This window comes from Ambystoma mexicanum, chromosome 10 (genome assembly GCF_040938575.1).
Source record: "Ambystoma mexicanum isolate Mex_15411 chromosome 10, UKY_AmexF1_1, whole genome shotgun sequence".
Classification (NCBI taxonomy): Eukaryota; Metazoa; Chordata; class Amphibia; order Caudata; family Ambystomatidae; genus Ambystoma; species Ambystoma mexicanum.
In genome coordinates this window covers 1,507,281,932-1,507,300,927 of record NC_090932.1, presented here as the reverse complement: position 1 = coordinate 1,507,300,927, position 18,996 = coordinate 1,507,281,932, and the positions used below count along the sequence as shown (strand labels likewise).

General features: G+C 46.1%; 1 protein-coding gene across 4 annotated transcripts in view; it reads left to right on the top strand.

Annotated features, from left to right (window-relative positions):
* The window catches only part of SBNO1 (strawberry notch homolog 1), a 2,127,865-nt gene that overhangs the window by 1,441,125 nt on the left and 667,744 nt on the right, over nt 1–18,996 (top strand). For all 4 annotated transcript variants that reach the window (XM_069619669.1, XM_069619670.1, XM_069619667.1 and 1 more), the window contains one exon: nt 16,604–16,703. In XM_069619669.1, the coding sequence (XP_069475770.1) occupies nt 16,604–16,703 (100 nt within the window). The remainder of the gene's footprint in view (nt 1–16,603; nt 16,704–18,996) is intronic.

Genomic DNA, 18,996 nt, shown 5'->3' with positions numbered 1-18,996 from the left:
AAGTTCCGGTCGTCCTACTTTGTTGACGGCCAACATTATGGTTATGTGCCAAGACCGCTAGAAGAGTCCGATTTATCATGCCCTCCATGCCAAAATGCAATCGTTTTGGCCTGTACTTTAGGCACATATTGTGGAACACCTCCAAATCTCCTGTGTGGCAGAATTCCGTGAGTCCCCTCAAATCTCTTGTTATAGTTTTATCAAATACAATCTTTTCAATGGCTTTGTGAGTGGGTGATGAAGGAATCAACCACTTCATCTTCCGTGCCTCCTCTGTGGACAAATGGCCATGTTCACAATTGTGGAAATGTTGGTTTGTGTTCCAGCGGTGAACGTTGCTACAGTGTAGCATTACTGACCGCCATTTTTCCAGTAGAATTTCCAACGACCCTCCACATGTTTTTGAGCTCCACCAAAGATGGTTGCTGATTGACTTGGACCACTGTGAAATACCTTGCATATCTTTTTTTGTACCTGCAGCCGACATTTTTTTATTGATTGTTTTTGCAAGATGCCAAACGTCAAATTGGTGATTTATATTTTTGTACTCTTCTCTCATTGTCTTGGCAATTGAAACATGTCTGTCCGTGGCTATCAGGTCGATCACCATTCCCCGCGATTGTAGTTCTTGCAATGATGCTACAAAGCCAACTTTCTCCATGGCCACTGAGGATGTACTTTGTGACACCTGCACGACCACCGAACTCACAATTTTCTTACCTTCCATGTCCTGAAAGTGGTAGGTGCAGTACTTGGCTGAAAATCCTGGGCTGTCGCACTGTCCATCACCGGCTAGCCTGAACCGTTTGCCCGCGAATGTACTATCAATAGACATTTTTTCCATTCTCCAAGCTTCGCTAATGGCTGGAAATAGATAATCGGTTTGGTATTTGTAGAACTGAGTTTTCGCAATGAAATGGATTCCCACAAACTGAAAGAAAGACTCTAACTTTTTAAAACTTGAACCACTAAAAAGTGCAGCCGCTGCACAAAGTAGATTGCCTGCTGGCAGTTGCCCCAGCATGGTTTGTGCAGACCATGAAAAAGGATGATATTCTGGACAGGTGGCATGTATTTTAAGGTTAGTGCCTCGAATTGCACGAGTCACATTAATCAATGGCTCCCCACATACTTCCCCACCAACCGAATGCCCACATTTCATCCGGATAATAATATCAATCAAACAACTATCGAATACAATGAATTTGGCCTCTTTCCTTATACTGTCACTTTGCATCCCAGCTGGTTCGGCCTGTAACGTTGAGGACATGTCACTCACATGAAAGGTAGAATCTCTGATATCGTCTTCCGCTATGTTCAGTGATATTGATGGTGTTTCATTGTCGTCCACTTCATTCTCTTCCATTGCAACATCTGTTCCTTCTCCGGCGATGGGTGAATAAAACAATTTCTTCAACTTTCTCGCGGTCTTAGTTTTTGCGGGTGTGGATTCTGTGAATTGATCTCCGACTGCATCCGAACTACCAGGAGGACATTCACTATCAATGGCTGGATGTGGTATAGCTCCGTTGTCAATCACTTCATATTCTTCCCATTGGCACGATGCATCTCCAGTCTCAAGTCCCTGCCAAAAGGTTTGACAAGCAACATCTCTCGTTCGCTTCACTGTCTGTGTAGATCTAGTTCGTACACCCACTCGCAACTAGAGGACAGATTGGAAAAGGGATGTTCAGTTTAAACACAACTTACAGTATTGAACTATTAACAGTGAAAAACAACATAATATAGTGACCAGGACACTAACCTTCTTTTGCTTTCTTTTCTTTGAAACTTTCTTGCCTCGAACTTCAACATCGGGACGCTGTTGCTCCGACTCGTGTGTGCATGTCTCCACTTCCTCTTGCGCTGCAACGACTATATTTTCATGATAAGCACATCCATCACGCACTGACGCTCCATCGACTCCCTGAAACATAGAACTTTCATTAGTATGTATAATAATATTGAAAACACAAAATGTACTTGGGGACCAATACCCACGTACATCTCAATAGCAAAACACGAATGAACGCTTTGTGTAGAACATTCAAACGACAATTATTCACGCATTGTTGATCTAGTTAGATGGAACTGTCAAGATCCATACCTCGGGCTCCTCATAGACTTCCATTGATGATATTATTGAAGATGATGCTTCAGTAACTCCCTGAAACACAGTAATTGCATTAGTATGGTTTTCTATTTTGTTAAAAAGAACATACACTTTGTGCAGGCGTCAACGGCTCATCTAAATAGACCTGCACAAATGATCAGTTGTCTAAAATAAATAATGGATATCTAAATATGATTCGATTTGCTCGATCATTGGAAGTGTCACCACCCAGAGATCTGCATCAACTACTAGGGGTGATGTTCTTGTAGAAGAAGCTCCGTCATCTCCCTGAAACATAGTACTTGCGTTAATAAAGAAGGAAGTATAGCGGATGTAATCACGTCATATGATTTCGCTTGATCGAACTGTCAGTATCCATACCTCGAAATGCATAAGAACATCAAGGGACGATGTAACTGCGGTGCACACTTCTGCAAGCTGTTGCGCCGACCCATAACTGCATGCTCCCCCTTCTTCTTGGACTAATGCTCCATCGACTCCCTGAAACATAGGACTTTCATTAGTAATGAACACAATATTGAAAAAAGAAGACACATAGGAGGGCGACGACAGAAGGACATATCAATGGCTAAAAACGAAGGAAACATTGTGTGTAACAATCACGCTACAAGAATGCAAGATCTGATGATCTCCATCGATGGAACTGTCCGGAAACATACCTCGAGCATCTGAGTGACATCAACGGTTGTCGTCAATGCGTTGGACTCCTCAGCATCTCCCTGAAAGACAGTACTTGCATTATTTTGGATAACAATAATTATAACTGAAAACAAAGACTAGAGGACGAGTACAAGGGTGTACCATTAGGTAAAATAATCACACGATAAATTAAAACTATTGATTTACATCCCTAAAACAAGTCAGTGGCAGAATAGCTAAGTAAGATTACCCGATAGGCGCTTGAAGTGTCTGATGACTGCAATAACGACACGGATGGAGAATCTTCCGCCTTCATATTGAGTGGATACATAAATGGGGAAATTATTGTTAGCTAATGCTACACACTCAAGGCCGAGAGATAAATACGTAAACTTGACTCACCAGTGGAGGGATGTGGACGAATAGAGTGGGAATAGCGGTTGAGAGCAATTTTCGCTTCGCTCGCGGTGTGTTCTTCTTTATTAGCAATGATGTGGAGTACATGTCGGAGGTAAAGTGCCTGCTGCAGATGCGGTATCGATCACCCCTCTTGTCCGCAAAGACTTCTAGGACTCTACTTTCAAGCTCAGACGGTGGATATCCGCAATATCGGAACCATTCTCTTATCTGATCTATTGTCTTTGGGAAAACATGCATTATAGTACCTTCAGATTTACTATGAGTCTTCGAAGGGCAACCACCAATGGAACAGGCAGGCATTGTGGAAAGTTCTGAAAAGTAAAGATCAACAATTCTCTATGAATACCAATGTGTTAAAAAATAAAATGACACATAAAAGGTTCAATGCAAGGTTTGTTTTGGTTCTTGGAACTATACACATTATTCACATGCGGATAAGTATTTGAATAACTTTAAAAAAATAGAAAAATAATTTCACTAAACTCAGAACATGTGACTAGTTCCTTGCATGTACTGTCTTGAACGAAAAGAAATTGGACGCAAAATGATTATGGTACATGGCCTTACCTTGACGAACAAACAGTTAGATGCAGGGATCAGAGTAGTTTCTTGTCGTAGAACAGGGAGCAGTTCACAGGTTGCAAACTGACGAGTTTCCTCGAAGTGGTCACGGAAGTTCACAGAGACGAAGAGCAGATAACCAGCACCTTCACGGGTTGACTAGCAAAGCGCAAAGAAGTTCTCATTAGAAATATGAAGTGGGTTATAAAGAATTCGAAACAGGGGTGTGTTTGTGAATGAATGACGTGTATATGTCGTGGCATTATGCGGTTTGCAGGGGGCCGTCCAGCGTGAAGGGGGATGCTTGGCAGGAGACACAGGGTCTGGAGGTAGACATGGGAACAACAACCCATGCTCTATAGACCACTTTGAAGTGTACATGGTCTTTGGCACCTCTTGGCCTTTATCGCTCCCTGACAGCTCCACTTGGCAGCACAAGTACCCCGGTGCGAACTGCCTTTGATAGGGCGGGGATGGGGTGGATTGGGGCGGTGGTCGTGCAGACAAGACACAGGAAGACTCGTGAATGGAGACACACTTATGTGGATTGCAGGGGGCCGTCCAGCGTGAGGGGGGATGCTTGGCAGGAGACACGGGGTCTGGAGGTAGACATGGGAACAACAACCCATGCTCTATAGACCACTTTGAAGTGTACATGGTCTTTGGCACCTCTTGGCCTTTATCGCTCCGTGACAGCTCCACTTGGCAGCACAAGTACCCCGGTGCAAACTGCCTTTGATAGGGCGGGGGGGGTGGATTAGGGCAGTGGTCGTGCAGACAAGACTCGTTTGCCGCAGGGCCTCACCAAGGAGAGGCCATCTAACTGCATGTAAGAGGCAGGCTGCAGGATCTAGTACATGGAAGGCAGGGGGGTGAGTTTATAAATACCTCACCCTCCCAGGAGAATATATGGGTGCAGTTCACCCTGGAGACCCTGGATGCCTAGGCAGTTAGTCAGCAGCAGCCTGGCCTGTGGTGGCAAGGCGGCACGGGCCATAGGGGGTCACCTCTGTACCCGGTGCCCAAAAGGATGATTTATTATGATCATCCATATTGATTATTTACCTATAACCATGTTTTGTATCAATAAAATCCAACGGCCTTCCTTTTATTGCCAACGCTTGAACAAAGTGGTGTGGTAAGTATTTTTGGGGGAGGAGGCAAGGCCGGGAGGCTTGATGCCAACCCGCAAAATAACATATGTATGTCTGCTGCATATGGGTTCAACGGTTATGTGGATTGAAGGTGGGCGGCCAGCGTGAGGGAGGATGCTGGCCGGAGACATGTGGTGTGACAAGACAAGGCACAGGAAGACTATTCAATGGAGACACACTAGATTCATTTAAAAAATCAAAACAACCATTGTTAAAATATATGTTGTGTTTTATTTTAGATCTTAATTTCAATTGAACATAAATAATAAACATTACACATTGTAAAGTTCCGGTTGCAGCACATCCAGGGAAAATCCGCGGTATTGTCCACTGTCGCTGGGGAAATGTTGTCTAATGGCAAGTACCGCACAGGCAGGTATTACTCTCCGAACGCGGTGTCCGACCCTCCCGTGAAGCCACCAAGTGAAGCAACGATAGGCCACCAGCCTGTACCACCTGTGAAAACGAAAGATGCAAACTGTATTAAAATGACAAAACTTTCTTATCACTGTCGATTCAGGTAAAAAATGTCATTCTGCTTTGAAAAAAATTATATCTAGAAAATGCACAATATGGAACCAATTTACATGCATTCGAATGATATGTAGATGTCATTTTATATGTGGGAGACGACCATGACATAGTAGTTGCATCACTGACATCAAAACCAGAGTATACTTACTCGTTACTCGGATTACGCGGACGAACAGTGCCGCGAAGTTCGTGCATAAGCACCATCATCATCCTCAACACGAACCGTGAGAGGCAGGCTTCCCTGAACTCTGGCAGCTCGGTGATGCATTGCGGACTTGGCTCGCCTTCCGAAATGTAGGCCAAGCACCCGAAATTTTCACGGCAGCAGCAGTTCTCCTCCTCAGTTGGCATTAGCTCGCGCCGATTGCACGTGCACCAGGTGGAGACGCCGTCCATGCGACATGGTCCAGGCTCTTCATCCGTTGACTGGTCCTCCCAACTGCCGTCCGAATCCCCATCGTTTTCGCGTGCTTGCCTTTCCAGTAGTTCTTGCTCGGTGTACTCGGGCTCGTACATATACGGCATTATTGTAGCCATTGTGTGGTAAAGAAAGTAAAATAATTTACAGAGATGGTACAGGTGTTCACAAGGCCTAGAAGCGGCGAAGGTAGCTGACCAGAGCACAGAAACGAGTCACAGAATACTCAAAGTAACACAGAGAGAGTAATGGAATCGAAAATCTGCTGCTGTGTGTTGTGAAACGGTGTGTTTATACTTATTGAGGAAAGAGGCGTCCTGCCATTTCCATGGCGACACTTCATTAGCTGAGGCGCAGCGATTGTTGACACGAAACGTGCTTTGGCGTTGGGAAATGGGCGGTACGCGTCTGCTGATGTCAGGCTCCGGGGCGGGGGATTTGATTTAGTGCCGCAAAAGCAGGTGAGCCAGGTCGATGGGGGGGAAATGATAGGATTATCAGAAAATGGCGGCTGATTTCGAGTGCGTTAATGGACGAAAAGTCGGGTAAGGTCCATAGGAAAGTTTTCTACGATCAACCGAGTTATGCTTAAAAACACATGGCCAAACCGTAGGGACAATAAAAAAAAAGTCCCGGAACTATCCTTTAAGCAAGGTATAGTTGAAGATATCCACCAGGACCATTGGATCATCTGGTGAGAGAGCATGATTATTAAGTATGGGCAAGATCTGGGGGAGAAGTTTGGCCTTGGTAATATCCTTTTTATTTCTAGTAGGGATGGATGGTGCAATATTAGGTTTGGTGTGGGGGTCTGTGGCTGGTATGTTAAAATTGATGATGTGGTGGTCAGACCAAGCACATGGATCGTTGGAGATATGCGTGTTGCAATTTAAGTCGGCAATCCAATCAAGCGTCCTCCCTTTTGAATGGGTAGGTTCAAGAATGCGATGAGAGAATCCTAGATTAGATATATTACTGGCAATCTCGCCAGCATGTGAGTCATTGGGATCAGAAAATCCAAGGTTGAGGTCACCAAGTAGTAAGATTTGGGAGTTAGGTTTGGTGTTGTCTGCCAAGATAGTAGAGAGATGGTTGGAGAAGGTAGCAAGTGGGCCCGGGGGTCTGTAAATGAGGTGCATAGTGGCTGTATTGTTGTGCGAAAGAGAAAGTTTGACTGAGATGGACTCAGCAGAACTGAATTGTGTATTAGGAATCAGTCTTATGTTAATGTCATCTTTGTGGATGAATGCAACTCCACCTCCTTTGGAGAGGCTAGAGTTGCGGTCATTTCTAATAATGGAATATCCATTAGGAATGGCAAGTGCCAGTAAAGGGCCTGAAGCTGTGTGAAGCCATGTTTCGGTGATGGCAATAAAGTCGAGTTTTTGTGTGGTAACAAGATCAGCGATGTCAAGGGCATGGGCGGTGAGGGATCTAGCATTGATAAGAGCACCCCTCATCTCATTTTTAAGCGGTGTCTTAAGGTTGTCTGGTTGTACCTGGGCAGGATGTGTTTGGCTGGTGTTAGTGTGGTTAATGTGGGTAATAGTTTGGCATTTGGGTACGTAAAGGAATCTGGTTCTTAGTCTGGTGTTTCTTACATGTAACGGGCATGGTTGGTTAGGCGTGGGTTTAGTAGCAAAATGTTGGAGCCATAAGGCAGGAGGGTTGAGGTATGGATTAGTAGGAAGTTGGGCGTTTGGGTAGAGCAGTGTATTGGTGTAGCAGGTGAGATAGGTGCAATGGAATGAAGGGCTATTGGCGCAGAGGCCAGAATCAGATCTAGTGGCATGGTAGGCGTGTGGTCCAGGTTAGCCTTGTGTGAGGCATTTAGCACTTGTCTATTCAGGGGAGTAACTAGAGCCCATAGTGCAGTGAGATGGCAGATAGTATAGAGGTGCAGCAGCAAATCGGAATCAGGGTGTGATGTTAGTGGCAGGGAGTCAAATGCTATATAAGGCAATGCAGTGTAATGCCACCTAGGGCTGATAAGCAAGCACAAATAGCAGCATAGGTCTAGGTGCAGGGCATGGTCAATTAAATCAACAATAGGGGACATGGAAGAGGCTAAATGCAATAGTCACGCATTGGGCCACCTGGGGCTATGTGCATCAAAACATGGGCAAATCAACATAGGCTAAATGCAATAGTCACGCATGGGGCTGCCTGGGGCTAGGTGAATGAAAACCAACATAGGCTAAATGCAATAGTCACGCATGGGGCCGCCTGGGGCTAGGTGCATCAAAGCATGGGCAAATCAACATAGGCAAATCAACATAGGCTAAATGCAATAGTCACGCATGGGGCCGCCTAGGGCTAGGTGCATCAAAACCAACATAGGCTAAATGCAATAGTCACGCATGGGGCCGCCTAGGGCTAGGTGAATCAGCAATAGGGCAGATGAGCATAAGCAAGAATTGATAATCCAGTATAGCATCATCTAGGCTATATATCATAGCAGCATGTTGGCATCAGTGCAAGCATGTATCAGAGTTAGGGGTGACGGGCATACAGCATGTAGGCCACTAGTCATGTTTAGTCAAAGGTAACAATAGAAAATGCTGGTTTACGCCCAACTAGGCAACATAATGGCTTTGCGGCAAGGTGAGACAGTCAGTATATTGCTACTGATATCGTTAGGCTAGAGTAGCATATTGCAATATTGTAGAATAGCCTACACGTAGGTGAAAGTCAAGACAATGTGCATCTCAGAGCGGCGATATGCAAATGCACCGTGTGTGCAAGTAGAAGGACAGTTTGTACGCCACGGCGTAGGCATCAATTTTACTTTTGTGTACATATAGTCCCGGCATCAGTACAGATGCGGCGGGGTACATACCCTGTGTGGGAGCCAGGAGGAACTTTGCAACATGATCAGGGTGCAGGGAAGCTGTTGGGGCAGAAATCGTGGCTCAGGGCTTTGCAGGCTCCAGACAGGCACAAGACAGGGCAGACGGCCTTGAAAAGTGTGCCTTCGAAAGTGGGCCGGCTCTCGATTGGTGGAAAAACGCTCTGAGGAGACCAATCGGATGCGGGTAATCGTCCTGGGGTGTTTTTACACAGAGGACTCGGGTTCAAGATGGCGGGCGGCCATTTTGGAGCGGCCAAATGCCTTGTGGATTGTAATGGTGCTAGATGCACTCCTGTGCATAGGGGGCTAGATCAGGGTCGGATGAAGCCTTTACCAGCACAATGTAAATTGTGCAAATTATGGCAGGGGTCCTTGGGTCCAAATGCAGATTTCGCTGTAATAAGCTGCGTGAGGACACATGCAGCAAGGTGGGGTAGGGGGCCTACCTTGTGATCCTGTTGTGCCTCAAGGCATGCCACTGCTCCTGCAGTGGGGAGGGGGAGCTCCGGCTCCTCCAGGCAGTGCAGGTAGTGAGGCTCCAGGCTGTGGATCCTTTCCAATGTTCCGTTCCTTTGGTTTGGTTTTGTCTTTTTTGCTTTTCTTAGCCCACAAGGGCCTGCAAGTAGGTACTGTTAGGGAGAATTCTCCTTCTAGGGCTAATTTCCCTCACCTTGTGAGTCCCCCAGCAGCTTTGCTGGATTTCTGGAGTTCATTTTTTCCACCTGGTAAGAGTGTACATCTTTTTTCACTCTAACATGTGTTTTGGCCTATGTGTTTTTACTCATTGTGTGATCTTGGGCACTGGAGCACACCACTCCAGGTGCCCCTGTTCTTGTATGGGTTACACCGCACCCTCAGTGTAGTAACCCAGGGTTGCCTTTAAGACTTCCCCCTGACTCCATTTCACTGGGGCTGACTACTGTCCCCCAGAGAAAGGTAAGTTGTCATTTTTACCACAGACCCAGTACACCCCATCTTACATGGAGTACTGGAAAGGACTAATCTGTACCCCTTTTCTGTCTGTACCTGCCTGAGCATTGTTTTGCTCTTTTAACATTTAGACTTTTCTACCGCGATTATATTAGATAAACGTGGTACTGTTCTTGGCTATTATATTAGCCTTAAACGTAAACCCGCTTGACCAAATCGTCTTTCTTTTGGCTCCAGTTGGGTTTATTCGCCATTTCTTTTTGTTAAAGTCCTTCTTGTGTTTTACTTTGCGTGGCAAACTAGGTTCGCCTTCTTTGTTCACCGTCTTTTTGGCAGGCTTCTGCAGTGAAGCCCTCCTCAAGGCGCCTGGGTGTTTAGGTGGGCTGAATGTGAGGGAGCGGTGTAGTCACCCCCTGCACAGGGTATCCTAGGAAACCCAAGTCGCACTTTGCCATGATTTGCTGAGGTGGTTGTCCGGCTGGACAAACCCCCCCTGCTGCGTGATTGACAGCCAGGCTGTGAGAATGGGGGTTTTGCGCATAAAAAGCAAGTCTCTTGGGCTAGAAGTCAGTCGCCTCTGGAACTACAAGGAACCGAAGAGAAGCAGAGAGAACGACGGCTGCTGCAACTACCCCGTCCCTGTGAAGCCCTGCTGCAGTCCTGAGCTATCTACCCTTTGACGAGTAAGAGGAGATCCAGTCCGGAGTCATCTTCCCTTGAGCCTGGTGGGGATAACCAGCTCATCATCTTCAGCCAGAGATCTCTGCCGTGGTCGAAATCGCTGCACACTGCTGTAGTGGTCAGATAGCCACCTGCTGAGCCTCTTCTGTTTTTAAGGAGCGCATCTTTTATTCGTTGCTGCTGCTGCCGGCTTCATCCCTGTGTGGTGCAGACCCCCTTCAGACGTCCTCTTTCACAACGAAGTTCCAGGAATCGTGGGTCTGCGGGAAACCAACAGGAACAACTGCCAGGGCTCCAGCTGCATCGTGAGAATAAGGTACTGTGTTCTACTCGAGGAAACTGGGTGAATCCCTTTTCTTCATCTTCAAGGCTCGTCCTTGTCTTCCCTCCTCCTTATAACTTTTGTTTCCGAACATTGACAATATTCAAGTACTTTTGGGCTACGCTGCATCGTGAACTGTTTAACAGTGTGATCTTCGGCAACAGGTCTCCTGTGTCACTTAAACCTGGCTCCGACCCTTTGACTTTTGAACTCCTGTTTCTGAGTGTTTCTCGATACTGTCTGCCTAACCTAAATATTGCCTGTGATTTTTGCCTCCAACTCCCTCTGGGTCTCTCAGGTGCTAAGTGTGTTTTTGCCCCGGTAGCATTTCATGTCACGGATACGCGTTTATTGAGTAGACCGAACTGTCAAAAAGTGATTGCAACTGTATCCGCGGTAGCGTGTTTTCATAACACCGGTTCATTTAAACACAGGGTTCTTACCTTGAGACATACTGTACAAAGTGAATTGGTTAGTTGTTGTATATTTAACGTGTGGCTTTGTTTAAAGTTTAATAGAAGTGTTGTGTTTATAACTGATGGTTTAAAAAATAAATGTACTTCTATTTTTTACCTGTAACCTTGAGACAGTTTGCTTGAGTCACAGTCATTGTGGTCCCTTTGTGTAATCTCTGCTACTGCTCATATACTCCTGAGATAAGCCTGGCTGCTCTGCTACTGCTACCACTATAACTTAGTATTACAGGCTTGTATCAAAGGTAAAACCTGTATTGCCACCTGTGGTCTTAATTGTGTGTAGTGGTCCCTAAGGGCATTTCACAGGATTCTGCCTAACAGGTACCATTAAGGGTTACCTGTCAGCGCTGTCTATATTTAAGTGCTTGTCTGAGGAATGTTCTTTTCTTAAGATCCCTTTAATCTCTCAGTTTCTGAAACGGCTAACTAATGTGTTTCCGCCATCGCCTTTTCAGGTGTCGGGATGGGATTTGAACCTGGTTTTAAAGTTCCTAATGGGAGCTCCTTTTGAGCCCTTACATTTTTGTCTGTTCGGACTGTTGTCTTTTAAAACTGTATTTTTAGTTGCGGTTACTTCCACACGCAGAGTGAGTGAGTTGCAGTCACTTTCCGCCAAACCACCCTTCACTGTGTTCCATAAGGACAGGGTTGTCCTTAGGGTGCGGCCTTCTTTTCTTCCAAAGGTTGTGTCAGAATTCCATCTGAGCCAGAAGGTAATTCTTCCGGCGTTCTATCCTCCTCCACATCCTGGTAAGGAAGAGGAGAGGCTCCATGGGTTGGATCCTAGGAGAGCTTTGAGTTTCTATCTCTCACGGATGTCCCGGGTCAGAGTGGATGATCAGCTCTTTATTGGTTATGCTGGAAGGCGTTTAGGTCAGGCTGTTTCCAAACATACCTTGTCCAGATGGATCATTTTGACTATCTCTGAGTGTTACCGTTTGGCGGGAGAGGACCCTCCAGTAGGCTTACAGGCTCATTCTACTAGGGGTATGGCTGCCTCCACTGCCCTAGAGAGGGGTGTTCCGATTCGCAAGATTTGCAAAGCAGCTACATGTTCCTCTGTCCATACTTTTGTGAAACATTATTCCTTGGACTCTATCCATGGGCAGGATTTGGCCTTTGGTAAGGCAGTCCTCTATTCTGCAATTTGATTGGGCATTCTAAATTGATGCAATTGTAAATTCTTTTCCCACCTCCATACGTTGGTACTGCTTTGGGAGTTTGTCAAAGATGTGGAATACGTCGGAGGACACAATCCCTTCGAAGAACAAGTTACTTATCTTACCTGGTAACGTTCTTTCGATGGGATGTTCCATTCTTTCTCGGTTCAAGGTGATCCTCCAATTGTTTGAGGGCATAAGAATACTCATCCACATCACAATGCCCCTCCAAGAAGACAGGGAGATTCCAAAGAAAGGAGTGAAAGGGCGTTGCTCGGCAACCTAATAACAATGTCAGCATGGAAGGGAAGCTCTTCCTACGTCAGAGGGAGACACGCACTTCATCACAGGCGCGTGGAATAGCTTGCGTTCAGTCTCGAGCCGGGCTGCAACAACGTTGCAAGCACGCGCTAAATTGGGAAGCGCAGCACAACGGCACACCAGGCCCCCTCCCTCCAGGGTACGCCTCCTGACCTGGTCTTGATCCTGCTTCCACTGGACTGGATCCGCTCCACCTGCTGTCACGCACGGGAGCAGGATGAACAGTGTTGGTCCGACGCAGCCCCAGCAGGGAAAAGACAACGAGCCAGTAGCACGACAATCCTCGTCGATAAACCAGTGGCACGACAATCCTCGTCGCCAATGTGAAAATAATGACGCCAGGCGAACAAGACTCAACGGGAGTTTATTGGTTAAGACAAACGTGACAGCAGGCACTAAACCGAGCGGCAGCTCCAACTCAACTCAGCTGACGCACCGGTCCCGGCACATCAAAACCAAACATTCCTAGAACCTTATGACTCATAATAGAGTTGCTCTGTACGAAATACACACCACACAGTACTCTCATGAATGAACATACAAGGATATGTGAATACATAATGGTGCTGTGCACTTTGCCCATCACAACACACTAATTGAACATTGTGTTAAAAGGGATCTGAGCCCGGCTGAGAGGGCTCCAAGCCCGGCTCAGAGGGATCAGGAGTGAGCTGTGAGTCACCCGAGAAAGAATATCCTATGAGAAATAGGATGCATAAATAATTTACTAACATTGTGTTGAGCGGATTTTAGCTCGGCTGAGGGGGGGATCCAGGGTGAATAGTGAAGTGCCTAAGAAATTGAGTCATTGTGAAAATCGGAAATAGGAAAATAACTTGTTTCTTGCATCAGGCCCTCTGAATGAGGAGACTTTGAAGGCAGAGACTTGTGCACAGAAGGCCCTCATGCTAATGATTGAACTGTATCCTCGTGCTAGAGAAGCCAGTGCTAAGCTCAAGTGTACCGCCTTGTCCCGTGCTGAAAATGTGGGGATGTAAGGCCAACGGGCTGACCATCCCGACATATCATTTTATGAACACTTTGTTTTCATAACCTTCTTTTCCACGCTATTTGTATTTGGAGGTAAGGATTGGCAATAGGTTTATTAGTATAGGCCTTTTATTTTGACAAGCCACTACTAGGACTGCGTTAATATTATTTGATGGTAGTAGCTTGTTCCCATCTATAGATTTAGGATTAGATAGCCGTTTTTCAACCTTTTTTTGGAAGTTCAATAAACACCCTTGAACTGTGGTCACTTTTGTCTGTGTTACTGTTGATACAGTGCCTTCCTTACACATGCCAAGGGTTAATATCAAATGTAGCCAGGTATTTAAGCGTCCGATGTGTTACCTTGATTGGGTTTGGCTAAACTCTGTGCCTTCCCTGTTCACTATAGTAAGGTGGACTCCCAAAATCCTCCCCCAGGGCTGATTTTGGAAATCCAATTTAACGTGTAATTTAAAGTATTTTCCAGTATATCTCTGCAGTGAATTTTCTGAAGATGTGTGTGGACTAATTGTACCTCTGTCAGCTTTCTACCCTGATTTGAGTGTTGGGGAAGCTTTCTTTTTACTGCACCTTTCCTTCAATTTTTATGGACCCCAAACGTTTTGCTTTTATATTTGATGCTGACATGTACTTTATACAGTGCAGTGAAGCCTTAAGCTGCACTACACTGTCTTTTGCTAATCTGTTATTGGGAAACTGACCTGTCCTTCAGGCAGTCCGTACTGGGAAACATTGTTTCCCTTAGTCCAGCGACGTTGTTACTACTTTTAGTAACTTATCACTAGTGGTAACTTTCATCATTGTACAATGCAGTACAATGGGATAAAAAAATGTTTGCCCTAGACTAACACTGAAAGGATTTGTGTGACTCTAGGTGTGCTAAATGGACAAGCTGATTGTGGCTAGTGTCCAAACATGGCCGTTTCACATAGTTTCTCACTTGTCCTTTGGCCATCTTGTTCTTTAGCCCTCTTCCTGGCCTGTCAGGAAAATCCTTATAAGGACTTCCAGGGCCCGGGTGTGCAGAGGGTTTTGGCGGGCTACTGCAGGGCTGTGTGTTTTTTCTGGCAGGATGTGGTCTAGGACTGTCTGAAACCAGTTTGTGGATTGGGACCAGTGTGTCTGAGTGGTATGCATGAATGTTCCCACCTGTGGTCCCGATTTGACCCCTGCAGGGCGTTTGGGGGGTGTGTGTTTGTGTGTGTGCATGCGTGCGTGCTAGTCCTGCTAGTGGGAGTTTTGGCTCTTAGCTGGCTTTTAGGATACGAAGAGGACCCTGCATCCATTCTTCATAGATCCTGGAGAGACCTGAAGGAGCCAAGACTTCTATCCAGCTGTGAGACCTACAAAGAAACCGTAGTCCCGTCATAACGAGGCCTGGCTACCAATTTCTGCTGCTGTTCTGGAGGTGCCCTGTCTTGCTGAAGAGCTTTAGCAGTCCTGCGAAGGAGCTGGGAGTGGAGGGAACATCCATTCCAGGCGCCTGCACGGTGCCGTGCGAAGAAAGGCAGTCGAAAGTGTCCCTGGGCCAACCAGTGGCTGACCAGCTCCGAGTTTGGGCTACCGTGTTGCAGACACCGCCGTTCCACTTTGAGGCCTGGAACTTTGGTGATCCTCGGCTTGCCCCTCGACTCACCTCTGCAAAATGCTGGTGTCCTCGCATCAAGGGGACCCTAGATAGAAGGAAAAGTCTGACCGCAGCAGTTGAGTCGCTTTGCTTCGCCGTGCTGCAGTGACCACCGTCTGAAACTCTTACCTGCGTCAAGGCCAGTTTTGAGAGTGGTGTTGCATAATTTTCTACCAAGTTCTTCACTCAAGAGTCCTTGCACTAGCCAAATACACCAACTGGAGAACTGCTAGAACCTGCAACCCCTGTGAATCCAGGGCTGAGGCTGGCAGCAGGAAAAGAGAGTTTGAACCTTCTTCCATCGACCTGCCAATTCTTAGGAAGAATCGGAGTATGGGGGTAAGTTACAGTGGTTCTTACCTGCCCCCAAAACTCCATTCTAAGTGTGCTGCCTTATAATAAACTTATTCTAACAATATTGGCTTTGCCACTGCTTGGTTGCGCAAGGTTTCTGATAGTTGGGGCTACTTCTGTTAGCTAGTTCAACTTGGACTCTGACAATTAGAAACCTCCACTGGACCCCAGACACCCCACCTGCATTTTTTCCTGCCTTACAGAATCTGTGGAACTTTACCAGAACTATTGGGCAAAAGGCCCCAGACAAGTTAGGGCTGGACTTTTTAAGTTGGGGATCATTCTCTGTGGACCTAAAGTGCATAATATAACCTTAACTTTTCTTTGCAGGAGTTTGTGATGTATGTTTTGGCCACTTATAAGTGAATGTATATATGTGATCTATTTTTCTAGTGTTGTGCGATACCTCTACTTGCCAGTAGTCATTTTTCTATAGTGTGTTTAACCAATAAATGATAATAGTATTTTTATACTTCCTGACGAAGTGTAATCTGTGATTCCCATTGTGTGAACTCGTTGTGGACCCTTTACAAGCTCACCACCTCTGAAGAACTTAGCCTAGACCGCCTGTCACTGCTACCTGAACTGGTTTGGCTACAGCTCCCCTGAGTTGTCCCTGTCACAATATAGGTTGGCCTTCTATTCATCTGTCCACCAAGCCAGAGTATAGAAAATCAGTCCTAACTGAGAGTAAGCCTTGTTGCTCTGTCCGAGCTACCTACCTTAAAAATGGTCGTGTTAGCCCTCTGCCTAGGGTTAGCAGTTGCAGCATACTCAACACAGGGTGGTATAAAAACTGCTTTAACAGTAGGGTTTAAAAAAAGTTACCATTTAAAGCTGAGAAATGGATACTCTTGTTTTGGTCACAAATCTTTTTGCCCTATATTTGAGACATGGGAGTGAGAGTATTGGCTAAAAACAAATGACATGAAAGGAATCATTCCCATTTCGGTTGTACAAAACAATGAAAGTTTTTGTTCTGTTTTGACATTTTTCTCTTTGCTTTGTAGTATGGCAGAAATGCACTGGAAATTGTGATGAAATCCATAGTCAACCTTGATGCCCCATTGGTGTCCCCTTCTGCTGACTATCCAGGAGATTTCTTTAAAGGTAAGTATGCACTAAAAATATCTTGTTAGCACTTTTTCATTCCTAATTGAGTGACTAATTGACAGATACTTTGCACTAACCTTTTCACGTTTCACCGTAATTTGAATACATTCAGGCATCATCAGTAATCTCCAGTCCTTATCTTTAGGATATCTGTTTGGGTAATTCTTTAGTAGGTTGGCGATTGACTGTCTTGTAGGTAGTTTGCATTCATCTTTCTAATGAGCAAAGAAATGCCTTCAGAGATTAAGTAAACTGGCTTGCAAACTTTTAGATTGGAATGATGGCACGGTCACCATTGTAGGTCATCCGTTCGTGGTTACGGAGCGAGCAGAACGCAGGCACCAGCCTACAACAATACATGCTATTTGGATTGCCTCCTAGCCAAGGGCTTTATGAACCACAGGGTTTATCGCCCTAAGGACCTTACCTAACTTGCCTTGAGAAAAGACCCTCAGGGGTTGAAACACGTGTCGGCTGACCTACACCTACAAGACAATGTGTCTAAACTATATTTCAGTGCAAATAAAAACTCTCATGTAATAACCAAAGCGGAAACGCGTAAGATCCTTTCATCTGCAAGGGTCTGAATACCCTCCATGCAAGGTAACCAGGACGTTTATTTTGTTAATTCCATTTATAAAATCAAAAGATCTGCATTGGTTGCAATATGTAACTGGCTAGTCCATCTCAACCTGCTTAGGTCCTATCCATTCTGCATGGGACCACGAGCAATTTTGGACATATTTCGACCTCATTGGGCATGAGTTCTGCCTGACACGTACAACAGCGTCCCTCATGTCACCAGCCCAAACTACAGTACCCAGACTCCCATACGCGCGCGCATGCGCCTATCAAACATCCCATACCTCATGCCTCGATACTGCCCACGTGCTTGCATTACAAGCGCAGAACATAAAAAAAATCTTGATCCTGTGCTCACAAATCAAGGAACTATATTAGCGTGGGCACTGCACCGCGCTCAGAAGCATACCCAGCATGCACAGCACCCATGAAAGGACAAAAGCTCCCTCTGCACCCCCTACCACACCCTCCTTACAAGAGCCAGCCCACCACTAGCCACCACAGACATCCACAAGCACCAGACAGAAAAGCAGCAGCAGCATGCGACCACTCTGCATTTGCATGCTCTAAGGCCAAGTTCACGATTCCAGGGCACCAATACTGCTACTGCACCATTATCCAACACCACCAGAAATGCAAACTTGTGCTTACATGCAAATCACCACTCCCTCCAAGCCACCACCAACATCCTTGTCTCCATCACTTCAACCACACCATCACCCACCGACATTGCCATTGGGTTAAAAAACCACACCCAGGAGCACCATCACGCCGGCGCTGTATCTATCCCACGCTCTACCCCTAACCTTGTCCCAAGTACTAGAAAGGTACTACCCCCGAACCACAACCCCACCACTGCCCCCTCACAAACTACTTTAAGACCACCCCCTTCTCAACACCTCCCTAAACAAAACCACACCCCCTCTTAACAGCCCCATTTCCCAAACCACACCTAGAGCTCCCTATTGCACAAAACACCACATAGTCCATCAAACCTCACAATGGACCACCACTGCAACACATCTCCGACGAGCCTCTTCTAAACTGCGCTGTAATCAATTCCCGCTCCCTGTCTGCTCACGCATTGGATATCATTGACCGCCTCACGGTACACAACCTTGACGCACTAGTCATCTCGGAGACCTGGCTTCACAAGGCTTGTGGCCCCACATTATCCCTAGCCATACACCAGGGCTACACCATTTACCAAAATGACAGAGCGTCTGCCAATGGAGGCGGCGTCTCTCTTATTGCCAGAGAATCCCTCGCCATCAGAGACTGCAAGTCCACCATTGAGAGCCCCTGAGACATCCTCTCACTTAAATTTTCAGCCTCTCCTACATGCACCAGCACCATCCACTTAATCTACCGCTCACCAGGCCCTCCCAACAATTCAAACAAAACCTACTCCACATCTTACAAGACAACTTGAAAGCCTCATCTCAAGTTCTTTTACTGGGCACCCTCAATCTGGGCCTTGTTTCCCTAACTACCCACACGCATCCTCGCTTTCTGATGCCCTCAATACTCTAGGATTCTGTCAACACATTGCTTCCCCTACCCATTCAAAAGGACGCATCCTAGATTGGATCGCAGACCATAATTGCAAGATCACCACTTGTGCTATCACTCCATGTTCGTCCATATCATCACCTTCTCGATCCCAAAACCCACCAAAGTCAATACTACTTCCAACCATCTACCACCT